At 44.8% G+C, this 18,495-nt stretch overlaps 1 protein-coding gene and 1 long non-coding RNA gene across 4 annotated transcripts; one reads left to right on the top strand and one right to left on the bottom strand.

Moving 5' to 3' along the window:
- Positions 1–3,981: 3,981 nt before the first annotated feature.
- Positions 3,982–6,270, top strand: LOC121087978. Of its 3 annotated transcripts, none has more exons than XR_005827799.1 (3): positions 3,982–4,782; positions 5,406–5,496; positions 5,621–6,270. It is a non-coding gene; the product is annotated as an uncharacterized LOC121087978 (long non-coding RNA). The 3 variants fall into 3 exon arrangements; XR_005827800.1 differs by having other exon boundaries at positions 4,893–5,496; XR_005827798.1 differs by having other exon boundaries at positions 3,982–5,496.
- A 1,200-nt stretch (positions 6,271–7,470) lies between these two features.
- PDK4 (pyruvate dehydrogenase kinase 4) lies at positions 7,471–17,789 on the bottom strand. The gene is made up of 11 exons (XM_040591734.1): positions 17,448–17,789; positions 16,528–16,669; positions 15,492–15,563; positions 14,729–14,913; positions 14,226–14,315; positions 13,636–13,713; positions 13,052–13,128; positions 12,247–12,345; positions 11,862–11,972; positions 11,047–11,160; positions 7,471–10,061 (listed from the first exon to the last, which is right to left on the bottom strand). The coding sequence occupies exons 1-11, from the start codon at positions 17,599–17,601 to the stop codon at positions 9,918–9,920; spliced, it is 1,266 nt and encodes a 421-aa protein (XP_040447668.1). The 5' UTR covers positions 17,602–17,789; the 3' UTR covers positions 7,471–9,917.
- Positions 17,790–18,495: the final 706 nt, after the last annotated feature.

Here is an 18,495-nt window from a genome sequence, read left to right as displayed (position 1 = left end):
GGCTTGGGAGGGTGGGTGGAATACCCAGCAAAGGTGGCAAGTGCCAGCTGCAGTGTTTGGAGCCGTGCCACGCTCGGTGGCTGGATTATCCTGAGGATACAGGTGGGAGAGAACAGTGTATCCCTGGCTGCGTAGCCTCTGGCAGGTGACATGATGCCTGATCCCCACTGCTACTCTGCCACTGCACCCTTTTAGCAAGGGGAGCAGAGCCGCTACCCCTCCCTGCTTTCCTGCGGTTCCACAGGTTTGTGCTGCCCTCCACCGCGTCTGGATTTCCTAACCCACAGCCAGCCACTGACCCAGCCTGCTGAAACAAAGTCTTCAGTCAAATTCCCCTTGTTCTTATGGCAGGGGGATGAAACCCAAATGCTGGATGGATCCGGGGCGGGAGGGGGAAGCAGGCAGTGTGCCTTGCCTTGCTCAGCACCAGCTGAGGCAAGCTGTGCTCACACATTTCAGCTGCCAGTGTGGTGGGAAGTTTCTACCCTGTAATCAGATGCCCGCCCCCATCCCAGGCAGACACTGACATTAGCAAACTTGGGATGGAGGCATCTGAGATGTCCCGATGAGGCTGCAGGGAGCTGGATGCCGGAGGCCTCTGTAACCCAGCTCCCCTACCCTTCTTTCCAGCTGGCTGAACTTCCTCCGGCACCTGGCACACTGCACTATGGACGTCATGGTCCCCTCTCACAGGACACCACATGCAGCACCCACGCACCTCTGTGCTTCAGGGGCATACCTGAGCTAAGCACTCAGTGTCCCCTTAACGTCCTTGGCCCTTTTCCATCCTCTCAAGGGCTTTGACGCCGGGTGCCTCCTGCCTGGCAAATATCAAAAAGGAGGGCTCTTTTTTCAGCTGACTGGACACACTATTGCCTGGCCGTGCTGCAGTGTGGGAGGGCTTGCTGTTAAATGGCACCGAGTCATGCCCGGCTGCTGGCAGCCACTTGAGCACAGGGAGACCTGCCCTTTCCGACACAGCAGCCCTGGCTCCCCTTCATTTTCAGGTGACCGGGGTGCACTGGTGAGATGGCTCCGGGCAGGCAGGAGCGAACTGCGGGCAGTGCCTGGAACAGACTGGAACGTGGGCTTGAACTTTGGCGCTGCTCCCTCCAGCAGCCTTGAAAAGGAAGGAGAGCAGTGGTGTGACCAGCCCGGGCGGCTCACGCTGACTCGACATAACTGATATAACCATGTTTATAAGCTCCCCATGCAGCCAGCAGGGAACACGCTGTCCCCATGGGTTCCCTGCCCCTGGCTCAGGAGGCTGCCACAACAATGCCAGGAGCCACCAGTGCTTCCCACCCCAGCCCCGGCTGTGGGAGGCCAGGCTGGATACTTAGCCAGTGTTTGTCCTTAAAAAAACAGAAAAGAGAGAAAAGAAAAGAAAAGGAAAAAAAAAGGTGGAAAGCTGTAAGCAGAACAAAAGAGCTAGTAGCTAGCAACTGAACAGCAGTTGCATGTTGTCTGAAGGGTATTTTTAAGGTTTATAAATGTTCACTCCTTATGTACAGCACTGTTTTGTGTCCTTTCATCTAGCACTAGCTGCCAGTCTGCCCTCTGCTTAAACCAAGCTATTCACATCCAAATGTCTGGAGTTCCACTGACTATAGGAGGCAAGCTTCTCTTTCTTAGGCTCCCAGCCCCAAACAGCTGGAATAATCTTCCAGCTGTATTGAAGCAGGCCCTCATGTTGCTCGGGGTTTGGACATTCTTAATCCTTTATTTAAAAAAAGGCCTCAGCTGTGTGAGATGCACACAAGCTGCAGCTGGTCACTGTTGTGTGCTGTTAAAGAGCTCTGTCCTTCTGTCTCCAGGTGTGGGCAAAGCCCCTTTCTCCCAGCTGGGCCCTTGGTGGCTGGGAACACAAGGACAACCTGCCTGCTTTGCTGAACAGGGACATGCTTAACACCTCAGAGGCAACAGCAACTCTGCACACAGGCTTCCCCAGTGTGGACCTGGGCTTCTGGTCTCACCTGGCTTGAGCAGAAAGGCTGAGAGCTGATCCCCTCTTGTCTCAGGTGTTTGGAGCTCAAGGTTTTCCAGTATAAGGGTTGCACTGCGTTGGATAAGGGGAACGGGGCTGAAGCAAGGGCTGTTGACCAGTTCAGTATCTTTAAATTTGCCATATGTGCATATATGTGTTTCTGTTCAATATATCTTGAATGTCTAAATGCATGTCACCTAGTCCTCTTCCTCCCCTAGGTGTGTCACTCGATCATAAATTTCTCCAGCACAACAGGTGCTGTCTTGCAGACCGCATGGCAGGCAACACACTGCAGCCAGCCTCCTGTTTGGGCTTGCACTCTGAAGGCGTTACAAATTCGATAGCATGTCTTCTAGAGACCTTCAGGAGTGGGTGTCTCCTCTACCCATCCGCAGCTCAAACCATTTTGGCTTTGTCCACAGTTGGCTGGTGTCAACAGGAAACTTGTCACAGTTTTCAGTGGACATGGTGTGAGGTCTAAATATGAATTATTATTACTCTAATATTTATTGTTTATGCTAGTTAATATATTTATACCACATTATATCACACTTTTTTTATTGCTTGAAAAAGAAAATAGTTACCATATGTTCGAAGCACGTTACAGGAAAGAGCAGTGAATTGCATCAGCAGTTCTGACATGCTCATAGGCAACCTATTGATCCATTACCTGCATTCTGTATTCCATACCCATACTCTATAAACATGAGCACAATTGAGCAACTGCTTCTGAATCTATTATTTGGGGGGAAAACCCCCAAACTTTCGTAAGTGAAAGCTTAACATAATGTACACCAATATACCGATATTCTGCTAAAAATGTTTACATTTTTAAAAAGGCCAAACCTTCCAGTGTTAATATACTTCAAAGAAATTGTGAAGAGCATTTATTTCAGCCTTTCATTGTCAACAGCTTTGCTGGAATCTTCTTTCTGTTCTTACGAAATGGAACAGCTTCCCTCTGAAAAGTGTGCTGTTGGGGATAGACCCTCTCCCCCAAGACTCTCATTTCCTATAGCAGTGGGCGTGTTCATTCCTGGGAAGAAGTGGGAAGATCTGCAGTTCTCCTCTGCTCTGTTTGACTGTGGTAGTGCAGATTTAAAGTCAAGACACATCCTCTCCCTTAATGTCAATACTCACAGGTGGAGAACATCATTCTGCTGCAGAGCAAAGGAGAAGGCAAGGACAACTCTCTGGAGAAGGATGAAAACCTTTTTTGGTCAGCTCTGAATACTAATCTCTGTAATATCATTTCCAAGGTCTGCCTGCATCAATTTATGGCACTCCAGTGAATAGTTTTGACATTTTTCCAGCTGTTCTGACATGGATGTTGTCATTTGAAAGACAGAAGCTTGGGAATAGCCAGAAGGTGCTATGATTTTTTTTGTTTGTTTAGGTGTTCTGGTTTTTTTTCCCCTCAAGTGAATTGATTATCCAATGGCCTTAAAAAAATCATCAAAAGCTTTTTGAAGTGTGACATGCCTCCAAAGCACTGTTCCTATCCTTCAGCTACAGAAGATATGCTCAGAGCACGCACAGCCTGGCACCAGCAGCAGGAGTGGGAAGAACAGAGGAACAGGAGGGCAAAGCCACAGAGGCAAAGCACATGGAGGGACTGGGGCCAGCAGAAGGCTTCTGGGCATCTCCACAAGTAACATGAATAATATAAACTTAAGAGTGTCCCTGGTCAGATCTTGAAAATGAAGCTTTCTTCACTGTGGACTTATGTAAAACCTGAGGCAAAGCTGATCAGAAGCCAGGGAAAGTTGTCCAGGGAGTTCAGAGGGTTTTATAACAGGCCCTAACTAAGCACAAACAAGTGCTTCTGTGTCAACACAAATGAAGTTTTACACCTGAGCAAACAGCTTCCTGCAGTCTGTGAAGCAACAACACATATCTGTTAATACCTAGAGTGGTAGAAACCATCTGCTCCACCCCTGCATGAAGGTTGAATTCCTCCAGTAATACCCTTTGTAAGCAGGGAGTGACTCCAGGTCACCAATACCCTTTGTGATGCACATTACTAACCCTGCTGCATGCCACAGCGACTGGAGGAACGGGCAAATATCCCTGCCAGGTATTCCACCCTATTTCTCAGTTAATTTGTTAAAAATCAACCAGGAGTGTTGTGGATGGTAAAGCTGCTGGGAAGAGAAAACCACTGTAAAGAACAAACACTCAGAAAAGAGCTTTCAATGCATCTGCTTTCTTGGCATGCCTCATGGTATGTAACAAGCAGCGTCGGTTAGTTAGCTCATCCTTTTCTGTAGCAGTTCTGCCCAGTGACTGGTATTTGGGTGTCCCAGGCTCAGAGCTCTCAGGCAGCACAGCCACCGTGAGGGGTGCAGAGCCCCAAGCCAAGAGCCTCGTGCTGTCCCCTTGCAGCCATGTGGCACCACGGCCAGCCCAAACCCAGAGAGACCCGCAATGCTGGGGGGTGCAGCCAGTGGTGACAAGCTGTGCAGCAGCAGCTCCAGGCTGACACAGTTTGTGCCAGCAGCCAGCGGCGTTCATCTGGAATGATCCCACTGGCATTTGCTGCAGGATAAATATTGTCTGGGATTTTTCATTATCTTCCCTGGGCAGCAATGACACAGCAGTGACGTTGTTTTGAGCTCTGTATTTCCAGCCTCCCACCACCAGCCAGAACTAGTAAGGGGATTTGAGTCATTTTTCTGAACGTAAGCATTTGCTGATACTTGCGAAAGCCAAGAACATCCACACAAGGGATTTGCATGGGACTGGCAGACATGACAAAGGACCTGTGGAAGATCTCTGGTCTTCTGGAGTGCCAGGTGAGAGACAGACAGAGCAGTCCAAGGTTCCTCAGATAGCATTGGGTGTCTATTTTGAGGTAACTGAATTAGCTGGGAGCCAGCTCACAGCTGAAGCTATCTAAATGCAGGTGCCTACGTGTGCCCCAGGTGTCTGGGGCCCATGACAGTCGGTTGCACTCTGCCATTGAAGACAGAAGAGCTATTCAGCTGGACAGAAGTAGGTGTCTGCTTCATGAGGAGCTGATAGCTTTCTGGGGGCCTGTGGATATATCAGCTCTGATCACGAAAGAGGGAGCTTAGTTATCCAACCTATACCTTGGCACATACATACAGAGACAGATGTAGTGTCATGATAAGGTGCCAAATCCTATGCCAAGGTTCTTGGATTTCGGGTTCAGTCCCTTAATATGACATAGTACAGGAAGCCCAGCATGTGAACAACAGTGAAATTACCTTTTTTTCACTTGATTTTCTTATTTGAGCCTTTCAGACAGGTCATATCTGGATACGTCATAGTAGAGCAACTTAAAGTATGGCTGTCCTAAACTAGAAAGTCTCTGTCACCTTCCAGGAGGATGCTCTGCAGCCCCAAATGGTGGGAACGGTGGTTCACTCCTCTTGCTGTGTTTCCCACATTGCAGATCTGTCCAGGTTTTCGACTGGACATGGCTCCAGCAAGGCAGCATGAGGCTCGTTCCTCGAGGCTGTTCCTCTCACACCGCAGGAAGTCAGGTAGGTCCTTTCCTCTCTTCCCTCTTCCTGCTAGGAACTGCAAAGGAAAGGAGTGACACAGGAAAATCTGTGCTAATTCTATGTGGGACAATTCACTGCACTCTGTTTTGGTTTTCTTTCATAGCTGCAGAAGGAATATTGAAGAGAGCTGATGCGGAGCAGCTCCTGATACCCCATAGATATTTTTCTACTTCAATATTACTTTACTAAGAGGCCTCAGAATACTCTGAGGACCAGGGACTGCGTTCCAGCCTTTTGGTGTGCCACCCAAGACTCGAGATTGCCGGGAAGAATTCAGACTGTCCGTGGGGATCTTCTGCCCTTTCCTGCCTACAAAGTGAGTGGAGAGAAGCAAGACCGACTGAGAAACGGACTGGCATGTCCTGCTTTCTCATTGCTGACTGCAAGGAGGAGCAGCATCTGGCCCAGTACTGAGTCAGTCATTCTGTCTTGAATGCGCATGCCAGCGTGGACATGCAAAACCACCTTAGGGCCTGTGAGACGGGACTGCGATATAAGCATCTAGAATTACATTGTCAGCTTTGGGGGAATGCAAACCCAATGATGTTAACCCAGCAGTGTGCCCCTTCCTCTTCACTGTTCCCACCCCCGCAAATTTGCTGAGCTGAAGGATCATAAACTGCTGAGTTCTGCCGTCTGTTTGCCAAAACCGCTCAAGAATCGAAGGGCAGACAATTCTTGGGGGTTATGACCTGATCCTGTCATCGTCATCACTACCATAAGGGGGGGAAAAAAAATAAATCTATTTTTCCAGTCCAGTAGTGTTTCTTATCAAAGGTAGCAAAGCTTGTTTTGTAATAATGCTCTAGGAAGGACATTATTGCACACTAAGGGCAAAGTCTGGTGGATTTGAAAGCTTGGTTAAGTGATAGGAAAAAGATGATAATGAACAACCGCTTATCAAGGTTCCAGGGAGATTAATCTGCACAAGGCACCAGTAACAAAATCAGCGTATGGGTTTTTAGTTAACGATCTGGAAGAGAAAACATAGGGTGCTTTGGTGTGGTTTCTGTTGACATCAGGAACCTGGCTTTTTAAAGGTCCTGACTGGGGGTGGGCAAAGGGGGGGGAGGGGGGAAGTGCAACATCTGCTTATCTCCTGTGAAACCAGAATGCCTTTTAGCCATGAGTAAACTTGCTGATTTCAGTGAACCTCTGACGCACTAGGAGCAAGCTAGTCCTGTACCTCAGGTGCTTTGCTGAATCAGGAGCTGGATGCATGGCCTCTGTCACTCACTGGGTTTGTGTGGGGAGAAGGGAAAAAAAGTAATTTCAACTTCTGGCACCTTCTGGACTGCCAGAGCTTGGCTGGAACTGGTGGCCTGTGAGCAGCACACTGCAGAGAGACCGTGCATTGCCTGCCACAGACATGTGCTCAACACAGGCCACTCAGCAGGGCAGGTACCTCCCTGCCACATCCATGGCATGCCTGGCTCCCACGTGCAGCGTGTACATCTGCCGAGCCTGCTGTGGGCGATAGAATGCATGTCTATGTATTTCATCTTGGAAAAACCCTGAGGTAAATGTGCTAATCCTGTCTCTAGGAACTGCAAGACAGTAAGGGTGGATGGGGAAAAAAAGAACGGATGTCTTCTTTTATATAGAACTAAAACTGGTGGTGAATTTTTACATTTTTCACTGCAGAACAAAAAAAAAAAAAAAAGAATAGTTGAAAGGGTAGAATGTACATGGTTCTCAATTCTCATCTCTGAAGATGGATGAGTAAAGTGCAAGGTGAGCAAGAGGAAGGTGATGTACTGATTTTAGGTACTATAAACTCTCAGCATACACAACACTTCAGCATAAGCCGACCCTAGTTGCAGGGTTTCTCTCCCCTGCTACACCTACTTGACGCAGTATGAAAGTTGCTTTGCTCAACTCCATTTGACAACACTTACAATAAAAGGCCCTTGCTTGCACTAGACTTCTTAGAAGAAAATAAAGATACCGGACAACCATATAGAAGATTTTATTACAAAATTATTTTAACATCTACATCCAAGTACAAGGCTTAAAACGACAGCTCTACTTTCAGGAATAAAAATTCAGTAAATGCTGAAAAAGATACTGTATTATCTATATTGATAGCCCTTAAGTGATTCATATTACAGATTCCACATGGGTTCCTTAAGTGCTATACATTCCTCTGTCTGCATCATGAATGTCTTCTGCAGCTTCTCTCTGCAAGCAGCATTGCAGATGTAATTTACAGCACCCATGTGCTTCAGCTGCTTCGAGACAGAAGTTACAGCTCCTACCCGAAGTAGCTGCAGCTATGCTACAGATGTACAGTACACCATGAGATCACAACTCACGTTCAAGCATTAGCAGGCGCAGAGGTCTTATTTATGTTTACTTCACAACAATGACTACCTAGGTATGTTTTTGTGACCATGTATTCAACACAAAAAAAAAAAAAAAAAAAAAAAATCAACAAATACTGAAGTATATTATGGCAGCAAAGACAGCTTTTTCACACCTGTATATTCTAGACAAAGATACTTCATTTTTATTACCCATTTCATTCACTGAGCTGAGCTCAGATACATGATCTGGTGACCTTTGGTGATTGCAGCTTATTCACTGGGATAAAAACAGCCTTGATGTACTACTGAAGTCATTATGCTCAGTAGTTACCACCAACACATCTTTGGTTTTTGAAGTTCAGTATATCAGAGTACTATTTTTGATTGAGAAATCTGTCCTAATAGGACTTTTAAAACAAAGGTAGGTCCAGATTTCTCTCATTCCTATTAAAACAATATTTAATATGTACAGTAGAGTATGGAGTAGCTTTCTGTCCAACAAATACACATCTGTTTTAGAAAACTGTCATATATGACTGAGCAGGATGCTTTAAACACTGTACTTGCAACTTACTGCAGAGGACCACATCACTTAAAATAATCCTCCAATTAGTAAAAAAATTCAAGTAGTATTATACAGTCCTGATGAACTTTGACTGGCCAGTTTTGCAGTGTCCGTTAGTTTAATTTCTATTCTGTTCCTTAGTTTTCCTTGCTTACAAGGGGGAAAATGCACAGAGATGATGTGAAAGGAAGCAGCTTATTGAAAACGGAGTATTTTCAGTATTTTCCCAACAGCACTCCCCTACTGGCACTGTTCCTGTGGCACTTCCCCACTATTTTGATATTCGTAAGTTTTCAGCACTGTTCATATTTTGAAATTTCTCATTTCTTAAGTCCTTTCCATTGCAATGGACAGTTAGAATAAAAATCCTCATTCCAACACCACTCTTCCTGAAAACCTTTCCAAACAGACCTTCAGTGCTCACCACAGCTTTCAGGGTATAGAATACCCATGTACCATTTTGAGCTAGTGTGGTCCAATGCGGATTTGACAAAGATAGGCAGATTTTGGTTTAGTGTACTGAGCCACTAACCTTCTAACAGCACAACAAAAAGGAAGCATAAGATCATGTTTTAAACATGCCGTTTCTCACATCATGTTTACATAATACAGATCACCAAAACCTTTCTGTTCAACTTGCATATCTGACTCCAGTTCTTAGAAAATCCTGACTGACTGACCTGGCGCATGCTTTCTGGAGCGCAGGGATGTAGGCTTGTTGTGGCCTAACCTTACAGCTGCTATAGCCAACTAGCTTTCCATCTCTTTCCAGTAGCTGTCTAAGTTATCCCAATTCTACTTAGTTACCTTATGCATAGGAGCCTTACTTGACTAGTTCTCCATGAACAGCGTAAGATTAATATAATCTAGCAATGCAACTCAGAGCAAGGCATCACATAAGAATTATTACTGGAATACAGGGTTTTTTTGAAACGGGACTTCCTTACACATGGAAAACACTTCCTCCTTACCTCCTAGGGCTCTCTCTCTTTCGGTCAGGCTGTTACTTGAATGCTGTTTGTATCTTGCTACAAGACTGCCATGTTAAGAGGATCTTTTTCAAATGTTATAATACTTTAGATAAAGCTTTAAAGTACAGGTGTTATCTATCTACCTGAGAAGTTCTGTAATACAATAAACTGCTGACAACTACTCTAGGAGAAAAATATACACCAGAATAACTGACATTTATCAGCATTCAGAATTCAAGCATTAAACAGGACTCAAAAATTGCACACCTCTACCACATCAAGTCCTTGATCATAAGGAAAAAAAATGGTCATCTGATTTTCCTCTATACACATCTTTTCTTTAAAGACATATGTGCTCCTATTTTCCTGATACTGAAGTCCACAGCAAGGTTCCACATGCAGTGCATACAGCCTAGGCTGTAACACTCATTGTTTTCTCTTCTGCCAGTCCCAAAATGGAAGAATTTGCTTGTTTGGAGGCAGATGAATACTTCCAAACACTAGCCTTTTTTGATGAGGCAGCTTGATCCCCTTGGGTGTGTGGATACCAACTTCTCTTCAGATTGCTGCATTCTGCTTTGATACGTTCTTGGGGCCTTTACTTGGGACACACCAGTCATCTGCCTCTGAGGTAGCCTGGTAATGCTTGGAAGCAGATTTGTTAAAAACTGGGAGTTTTTCCACGGATTCTGTTGATAGCGCCTAAAAATCAAGGAGGAAAAAAGTTTAACTCTCAATAACGCCACTTTGTAAAAATTCACAATGTATTTCAAGTGTTAGGGCAGTGACACTCCAAAACAATTATTTACACAAGCGTTTCTATAGTAGATGCAGTAGTTTAAGTCCTTCAGTTTGCTTTGGATAATTTGGCAGGACAAATGCAGTAAAACAATGAATGATATTATGCATTTATAGGCCTTAAGCTTTACCCTGTAACCCCTTTTTTTCAAGGTAGTGCTGGAAGACATGAACTTTCATTTACAAAGTTCCAGAGAAACTTTAAAATATGCTCCTTCCCAACTTCCGTATTTTGCAGCTTAAATTCACATTCTATTGGGCAATTAAATAAAAATGTAATGTGTATATAGCTGAACCATCTCTTCCTTCTGTACTGCTTCTCTGGTTGTGCTTGGCCTATATTGTTGGCTTACTAGTAGAAGTTCAAAGCCAGTTTTTCCCCCCATGAGTAAGCACAGAAAGTAGAAAAGAACAGGTATTCCTATTTACTTATAAAAGCAGCAGTCTATGTTATACACCAGGTATTCAAGATTACTGATACCCGAATCCCATATATGACAGATGTTGAATAAGAGCAGGTACCAGACTTTTACGGATTAGGTTATACAGACCTTATGGCTGTCAAGAGTAAAGAAACCAGATCTGTTGTTCACACCTATTACCTACTGGTTCGTGGAATACAAAGTACTGGGAGCAAGTGAGATAACACATCTTAATACAATTTGAAAACTAACAGGGCTCTCAGTAGTAGTTTTTCAAGTAAACTTGTTAAAGCCAAGTAACCTTTTTAATTCTAGATACCAGTTACAAATCTTCCTAGCCTTTCTTAATAAAGATGAAGGTTTTTCTACCCATGAGCAGAGAATGTTCACCTTACAATGACACTCACTAGGTACCCCATTGCATTAATGCTAGTTTATCTTTTATTTAACCAAATCAAAATACATACCTTCAAGTAGATAATAGCATCTGTTCCATAACCACATATGGAGTAGAGATTTAGATCTCCCTGAAAGTATTTAGCATACAGGCGAGAAATTGGCAAGCCATACCCAAAGCCAGCCTAAAAATAAAAGTACAAAAAAGATTTTAAGTTGCAAGAGCTAATAAAAAAATAAGTAGCTGGAAAGTCTTCAGAGATTTTAAACTGTTTCAAAGCCATTTGCATACAGAATATTGAAACTGACCATTAAAAAAAAAAAAAAAAACAGAACCACAGGGGAAAAAAAAATCTCAGATCTCCATGGAAGAGGGAAGGCTTTATATACATGTCCTACTTTTACCATTACATTTCTGTATTTTCCCTCCCTTTTTTCTGCTAGTACAGCTTCATTAGTAAAAGGAGTTTACTACTGGTGAACAAAAAAAAATAAAAAAAAAGAATCAATAGTCTAAGCCTACTCCAGTTGTGCTTGCTTGCCTCCATAAAGACAGCATAAATCATACTAAGTTTGAGGACTGAGTAGGAGTGAAGACCAAGTAAATTACTGTCACTGGAGTATAAGAAAAAAAAAAAACCACCAAGATTAGATTCAAGTTGGAGTGTTGTTCTTTGTTTACACCTTTAAAAGCACGTTTTTTTCCACCAAGCTAGATATTAAAAATCTGTTTCAGAAAATGTTGATTCATATTTGTGAGGCTCAATAATCTTCATACGCTCCCACAAAGCATAACACGGACAGTGTTTCATTATTTATTAACCTACCAATCTGTCCACCACTTACAGAAACCTTATTAGCAACATGAGTATTGAAAATATCTTACAAGAGGGGCATTTCGTCCATCATCCATCCTCGGCCTTGGTGCTGTGGAATACATGTAGCTAAACAACTGCTCAATTTTCCTCACTGGAACACCACCTCCTCTGTCTGAAACCTGATTTAATAGATAATAAAGTTAACACTCTCAGTATACGATTGTTGTTATTTAAAACACTTATTTGAACAAACCTTTCCAATAGTAATAAATGCAAACATTTGTTTTGCAGCATATAATTTTTCAGTTAGATAATGGAGGCTATCAACAGATTGTTCATGCATAGTATCTGATCTTTTATCAGAGGCTGGAATTTCCTTTAATAGAATTTGCTGCAGCGTATGCAATCATAAAGACTACAGTAAGCCCATATTGTAGTAGCCCAACAAGATACCTTAATTGCCAGGTCTTCTTGTCCCAGAACAACCGTCACTTCAATTGGAGAAAGGGAAGGACTGTTTTCTTGGAATTCAACAGTTGCCCTCATTGAATTCTACAGAAAAGAAGGTCATCATTATCAGACTGTTAGATCTGTGCACTTAAAATCATACCATGCCCCTGGTTATGCAGAGGCTGAGCACACTACCCTCTGTACCTATCAGTGCCTTGTTACCAAGGGACACACTTGGCAGTTTAGCTTAACAGGCGCAGAGGAGGTCTTGCACCTAGAAGTGACTAAGCATAGCCAAGTCTCTTCTACACGTGAAAGATAATACTATTCTTGCCCGACAGTGTAACTTAAACATTTAACTCCCTTGAAAGTCACCAGGTTTCTCAAGAAGAGCAGAATTCAGCAGTTGCTAAAGGCTGCCAGAATTCTGCATCTCATGTTGACAGCACAGTAGTTCAGCCTCATTCACTAGTTCAGGATGCACCACCCACTCCACAAAAGGCACCAGGGCAAGTCTGCACTGCAGATGTAATCTCTGAAAGCAAGAGACTAGTGGTGGCCACAACCTCATGTCCCACTTGTACACTCTCTCCCTTACCGTGTCCCATTCACTACCACATATAAGCACCCAAATACTCTCCTACAAACTGCAATCACCCCTTTCCCAACTGCCAAAGCTATTTATCCAAATAAGAAAAATTTTAGAAACCTCACTGTCCTGCGCAAAACCTTACTTAATTTAGCTAGAGATTTCAAGTATCAACGCTTCTGCTCATACTGAGGGAAGAAACAGTTTATACTGACGTACCTTGAAGAGCTCAAAAAGCATGTGAAAAAGATGAGATGGGACATACACGATATTAATTGGCTTTCCTGGAGACTTTCCTAGAGGAAGGGAAAAATAAAAGCAAGTTTTAGAAAAGGGCAGTGGAATTTCTGTATTGCATCCAAGTTTTACAATAAGCAAGCTGTATGCCAAAACAAACAAGAAAATCAAGTTTCAGTTTTGTCCCCCTGCTCCAAATGAGCCAACAACTTTATGTACTTATACTAGTGTTTAGACTGTAATTGCCACTTGCTTAGTAATAATATTATAAATAATTATAATTATAATAAACTGATTATTATTTATATATATTTATTATATAACTAACTTCTATCAAACTCTAAATAGTACCTCAGGAAATCTAGCATTTAAGATACAATGACATCTAGTTCTCACACAGGAGACTAAATGAGCTGCCTAGAATGAGCAGAAAGTGAAGAGGAACTAGCCCAAGACAGACCAACTGGTATATACTATTATGGCTATAGAAATGGGAGCCTTTTGATTCAGTGAAAGCAGCAGTTCAGTGACTGATAGGAAGACAGATGTAAAAGCTCTTGTCTTACCATTCACTTGGGTAAGTTTCAGTTCCGGAGCTGTTAAGTAATACTGGTCACACAACATCTTGGAACTTTCAAAAGCATCTGAAATATTTAAATAAAATATGTGAAGCGTAATATCAAACACTGTAGAAATTCTTGCTAACGCATGGCAAAATATGGTTAACTGCATTAGCTGCTAAGGTGTTACCAACCATAAGCCTGCATCTCAAATGAGTAGTAACATTGCCTATTTATTCTCAGTTTTTAATGCACACAGTGGATGCAATTACAGCAGCATGGGCAAATCCTCAGTAAAACTTGATAATTCTGTAAGACAAACATCTTATCCGTAGGTAAGGCCGATCTCAATACCACAGACAACTTTAATTCCTACCTCATCTGCCACTTTCTAGGTCTTACTAGAAAAGATTTTTTACTGTTACTTCATTTTAAATTCTGTCCTATACAAGCTTTTGTTTTGTTATGACTGCTTTACAGCAATTTCAATAAAAACCAGCCAGCATCATATACATCATATTGGTTACCCAAATTGCTTGCAATCAGATATAAACACTGATCATGAAGAGTTATGTTAAGGATCTGAGAACACATACCATTCACTACTTCAGCAACATCGCAGCAAGGATCAATGCTTCCAATGTGCCTTGGATGCCCCGAGCTGGACTTATCATCAAAAAGAAGGGCTGTTTGAGATGAAAACAATACTGTATTTAATCCCAAATACTGTATTATTAAAAAGCCCTAAATTTAGAGTTACACACTGGTCACAACAGATAATCACATAAAATACAGAGTGTTTTAACTCACAAAAGGCATAAACAATGTTATCTACTGCTAAACTATGTTGGGTTTTCTGTAGTTCAACATCTTTTCAGATGTAAATAATGAGATCCCTACATATTCTGCATAAGACTTACAAAAGTAATGGGAAAACTTGTTTTCTAGACTAGATTAATCACAGAAAGTCATAGATGGAGTTTCTAACCTTTCAGTGTCACAAAGTCATCAGAGACAGATCAAAAGTTTTAAGAAATAGTTACATTAACATGTTTCTCACTAGGTTGAAGTTTTTCCTCAGATAAATATTTCTACTTACTGTGTTGGTTCATTAGCATCCGGGTAGAAATACGGCTCATGTAAAAACGATCCAAAAAATACTGTATGTTTTGATTGGTGACAGGATCTACTTTGAAAGTGTCTTTGTATTCAATTACTCCTTGTGCCATTGTAGGAACCACATCATGATGTCTGTTTCGGACTCTAATTAATGTATCTATAAAGCTGGGTAAAAAAGAACTTTTTAGAACATTATTCTAGGACTACATTGAGGCAAGCTTTGTACAATGTCATTATCTAATCCCACAGCAGCACAGATGAGTGCATAACAACCTTAACATTAAAATACAGCCTATTTTTTCATTCTTGTAAAATTCCTCACTGACCTAAAGCAGAAGATTTTGATTTTTTAATACAGAAGGTGCAATCATTTGCCATGTCAAATTCACTGCTGAAGAGAAGGCAAGGAAGGGAAATAGATCCCTAGCTGACATCTTGGAAAGCAGGGATTTGACATCACAGATATTTTGTTGGTATTTCTCTGCCACGACTGAGGGCAGTATGCCCTTGAAACTGAGCTGCAACAGGTCATATTTATCTGCAATATTTCTAAACATAATGAGAGATTTAAATCAGGTTGCTTTATGCACAACACTTCATGCTATCTATTATCAGATATTGCTATCTATATCAAATATGACTATTATCAAAGTCAGCTTATTACAGCTGTCATTCTAAGTGGACTGTATTGCAAAGGATAGAATGTGAGATAGAAAGTTCAAAGAAACAAATGACAAGCTTACTCAGATAAGACTTTTTGGTCATCTGGGCTTTTCTCATGGAACTCAACCAGCTCCATCAGGCTTTGGATGTACCTATTACAAAAAGAACACAAGAAATATGCTATTACTTTGATTTTTATTAGCCTAGGAACAGGAAAAATACTTTTGTCTTGTCCAAATCATTACTCTTCACAAGTCAGCTAGAAGACTGAATTATCTTTTAAGTATTCAAGTTCAATCCAAGATCGATACTTCTTGACTGCCTAAACCCCCAGGAAATTTTAAGTCTTTTCTTGTGCCCGCCACCCAGAAAGGAATCTAAACCCTCACTTTAGGTACATCAGATCCCATTACAATTCTTGAGAAGACAGGCATTTCAAAAGATGATGCAAATGACAATATTGATCAGGAAGCCATCCAAGCATAATTACTCTAAATCGGATCCGCTTTGGCACAAGCTAATTACTTGAGCCTCCTGTGGTAACATCTGACAGCCTTGATGCATATTGCAAAGGCACACCTGTTTGCTAGATTAAGAACAGTTGCTACAGTAACTCTAATACTTTTGCCCTTTATGTCAGACATCCTTGCAAATGCTGCAACTGTGCCAGTAAAGGGAAGTTAAATCAGATTCAACACTGTCAACCACAAGATTTTGTTAACTGAACTCCAAAAGCTTGCTGCGCAGGCCAAGGCAAGATGCTATGGAACAGAAGCTCTGTAGCAATTCCATCAGTGAAAGACCCAAACATATAGCCTGCTTTCCCATTTTTGTGTAGCTCTGAGGGCTATGTAAAAACAGAACATATTTTCTTCTCTCTCAAGAGTAAGAAGTGAGATTTGCTCTATCAGTTATTTAAAATAATAATTTAACAGTGTTGGTTTTCCATTTAATTTTTAGAAAAGGCCAGCATTGTAACAGTTTGCAGTCCAGCTTTGATGAAGCAACTGCATTTCTAGTTTATTTTGTTACTGTCTTCTACTGTTCAAAATGTCTACAATGAAGTTGTCAAAGCTATGCTATTTTACAGGCTGAATTCAAGTAGTTCTTACTTACCAGCTTTTTACTAATTGTACTGATGGAGTGCCTAGTAATTTATCAGGAAGAAGATCTATTTCTTTCAGTATGTTTGCAAACCTCACAGGAAGTTCTTGTCGCAAAAATGCAAAAGAGGTTCTCTCACATCCATTAGTTGATCCTATGAATAAATGCAAAATAAAAACTTTGTTTGAGAAGTGTCAAAATACAGCTACAAATCACTGTCTTTCCACAGATTTCAGGACTATTCCTTCGTAACCATCATGCCATTACTGGCCAGTTCTCCTAAGCGTATGTACATGTTTGTGCTGAATATTGTTTACATGACAGCAAGACACAGCATGTTCCTGGGAGGAACAGTTGTACTTTTCCCATTTAGACACGGGATTTATTTGTAATCCTCTCGAAGAAGCACTCCAGCCTTTGTAAACACGGGCTGCGTCGGGGTGACGTCCAGAAGCGTCATGTGAGCACGGGCCTCGCAGCCGCCAGCCGGTAATCGGATCTGGGAACAGCCCGTCCGCCCCGGCGGGGCAGGGCTAGCGACTCCCCCCGACAGCGGGCAGCGCCACGGAAAAACACCGCCGGCTGACCGAGCCCTCGGCCCCCCGTCCCATCGCCACCCCGAGACCGGGCTGTAGCGGATCCTCAGCTGTCATCGAGGCCTCACCGTCGCCTGGCACCCGGCCGACGGGTGCCCGAGGCCAAGGGTGGTCGCCCGAGGCGATCTCCCCGCCGCCGGCACGTCCCCGAGGGGGCTCGCCCCGGCGCAGTCAGATCCCGGAGCCCTGCGGGGGGAGGGTCGCCGCCCCCGCCCCCCCTCCCGCCGCAGCCCCCGGGCGCACCCCTCAGCGGGGAAGCGACCCTCGGGGCGACGGCGTCGCGGCCGCCCCCCGCGGCGCCGGGCCCGACCCTCCCCTGCCCGTCCCGCCTCTCACCGAAGTCCAACAACTGCTTGATGGAGAGCGGGGAGGGGGAGAAGCGGGAAAACTTCTCCACTTCCCGCGGCAGCTGGCTGCGGCTGCTCTTGGTGCCGCCGCTGGCCCCTGCCAGGGGGGCGGCGGTGCGCAGGGCGATCCGGGCGGCCTTCATCGCTCCCGGGGCGTCGGTCGGTCGGTCTGCCGGGGGGTATACAGGTGTGTGTATATGTGTGGGTAGCTGGCAGTCGAGCGGGCGGGCGGTAACCCGGCAGGTCGGTCGGTCGGTCTGTCGGGGGGTATATAGGGGGGTGTGTGTGTGTGTGGGTAGGTGGCGGGCAGGCGGGCAGGCAGGTAATCAGGCAGGTAATCCGGCAGGTCGGTCGGCAGGTACCGTCAGGACTCGCGCTGTCCCCTCACCTGTGGCAGGCGACGTCCCGCGCCGCCTGTATTTACAGTCCCCGGGGGGCGGGGCTCCGGCGGCCCCGCCCCCCCGCCCCTAACGGAACGTTCCCCGCGCCAAGCGGCTCGTGACAGCCGCTGGCAGGGCTCCCCCCTGCCCCCCCCGTGCCGTCCGCCGTCCCCCGGCCGGGGAGGCTGCGGGGAGCCTCGGGGGGGCTGGCCTGGTCCGGCCCTGCACCGCTTCCCGTGACCTTGTTTACCGGGCGGGGGTGGCCAATGTCAGCGGCGGGGCGGCCTTGCCAAGATCCGAGGGCGCCGCGCTCCCGCCCCCCTCCCGCGGCTGCTCGGTGGGCGGCGGCGGGGCCCCCGCGGCTGTGGGGAGCGGGCCCGGCCCTCCCGGCCCGCCGCGGGCGGTGGGCGCCGGCAGCCGTGTGGGCCGCCCCGAGGGGTGCGCTGGTGTCTGGGGGTGAACCCGGGGGAAGCGGTCCCTGAGGGAGCGCAGGGCATGCGGCGCTGGGACTGCTGGCAGGCCAGGGTCGGGGTGCAAAGGGAGCAAACCCGGGTCCGAGCCGCAGGGTTCGGGGTGCCTGCCATGTATGTCGTCACTGTGACCTGGATTAATAGCGACTGAAGACGGCTGCCTCGGTGGCACACTGGTCCCAAATTG

This window comes from Falco naumanni, chromosome 4 (assembly GCF_017639655.2).
Source record: "Falco naumanni isolate bFalNau1 chromosome 4, bFalNau1.pat, whole genome shotgun sequence".
NCBI classification, from domain to species: domain Eukaryota; kingdom Metazoa; phylum Chordata; class Aves; order Falconiformes; family Falconidae; genus Falco; species Falco naumanni.
Note: the sequence above shows the minus strand (reverse complement) of the source record. Positions and strands in the feature narration are given on the sequence as shown.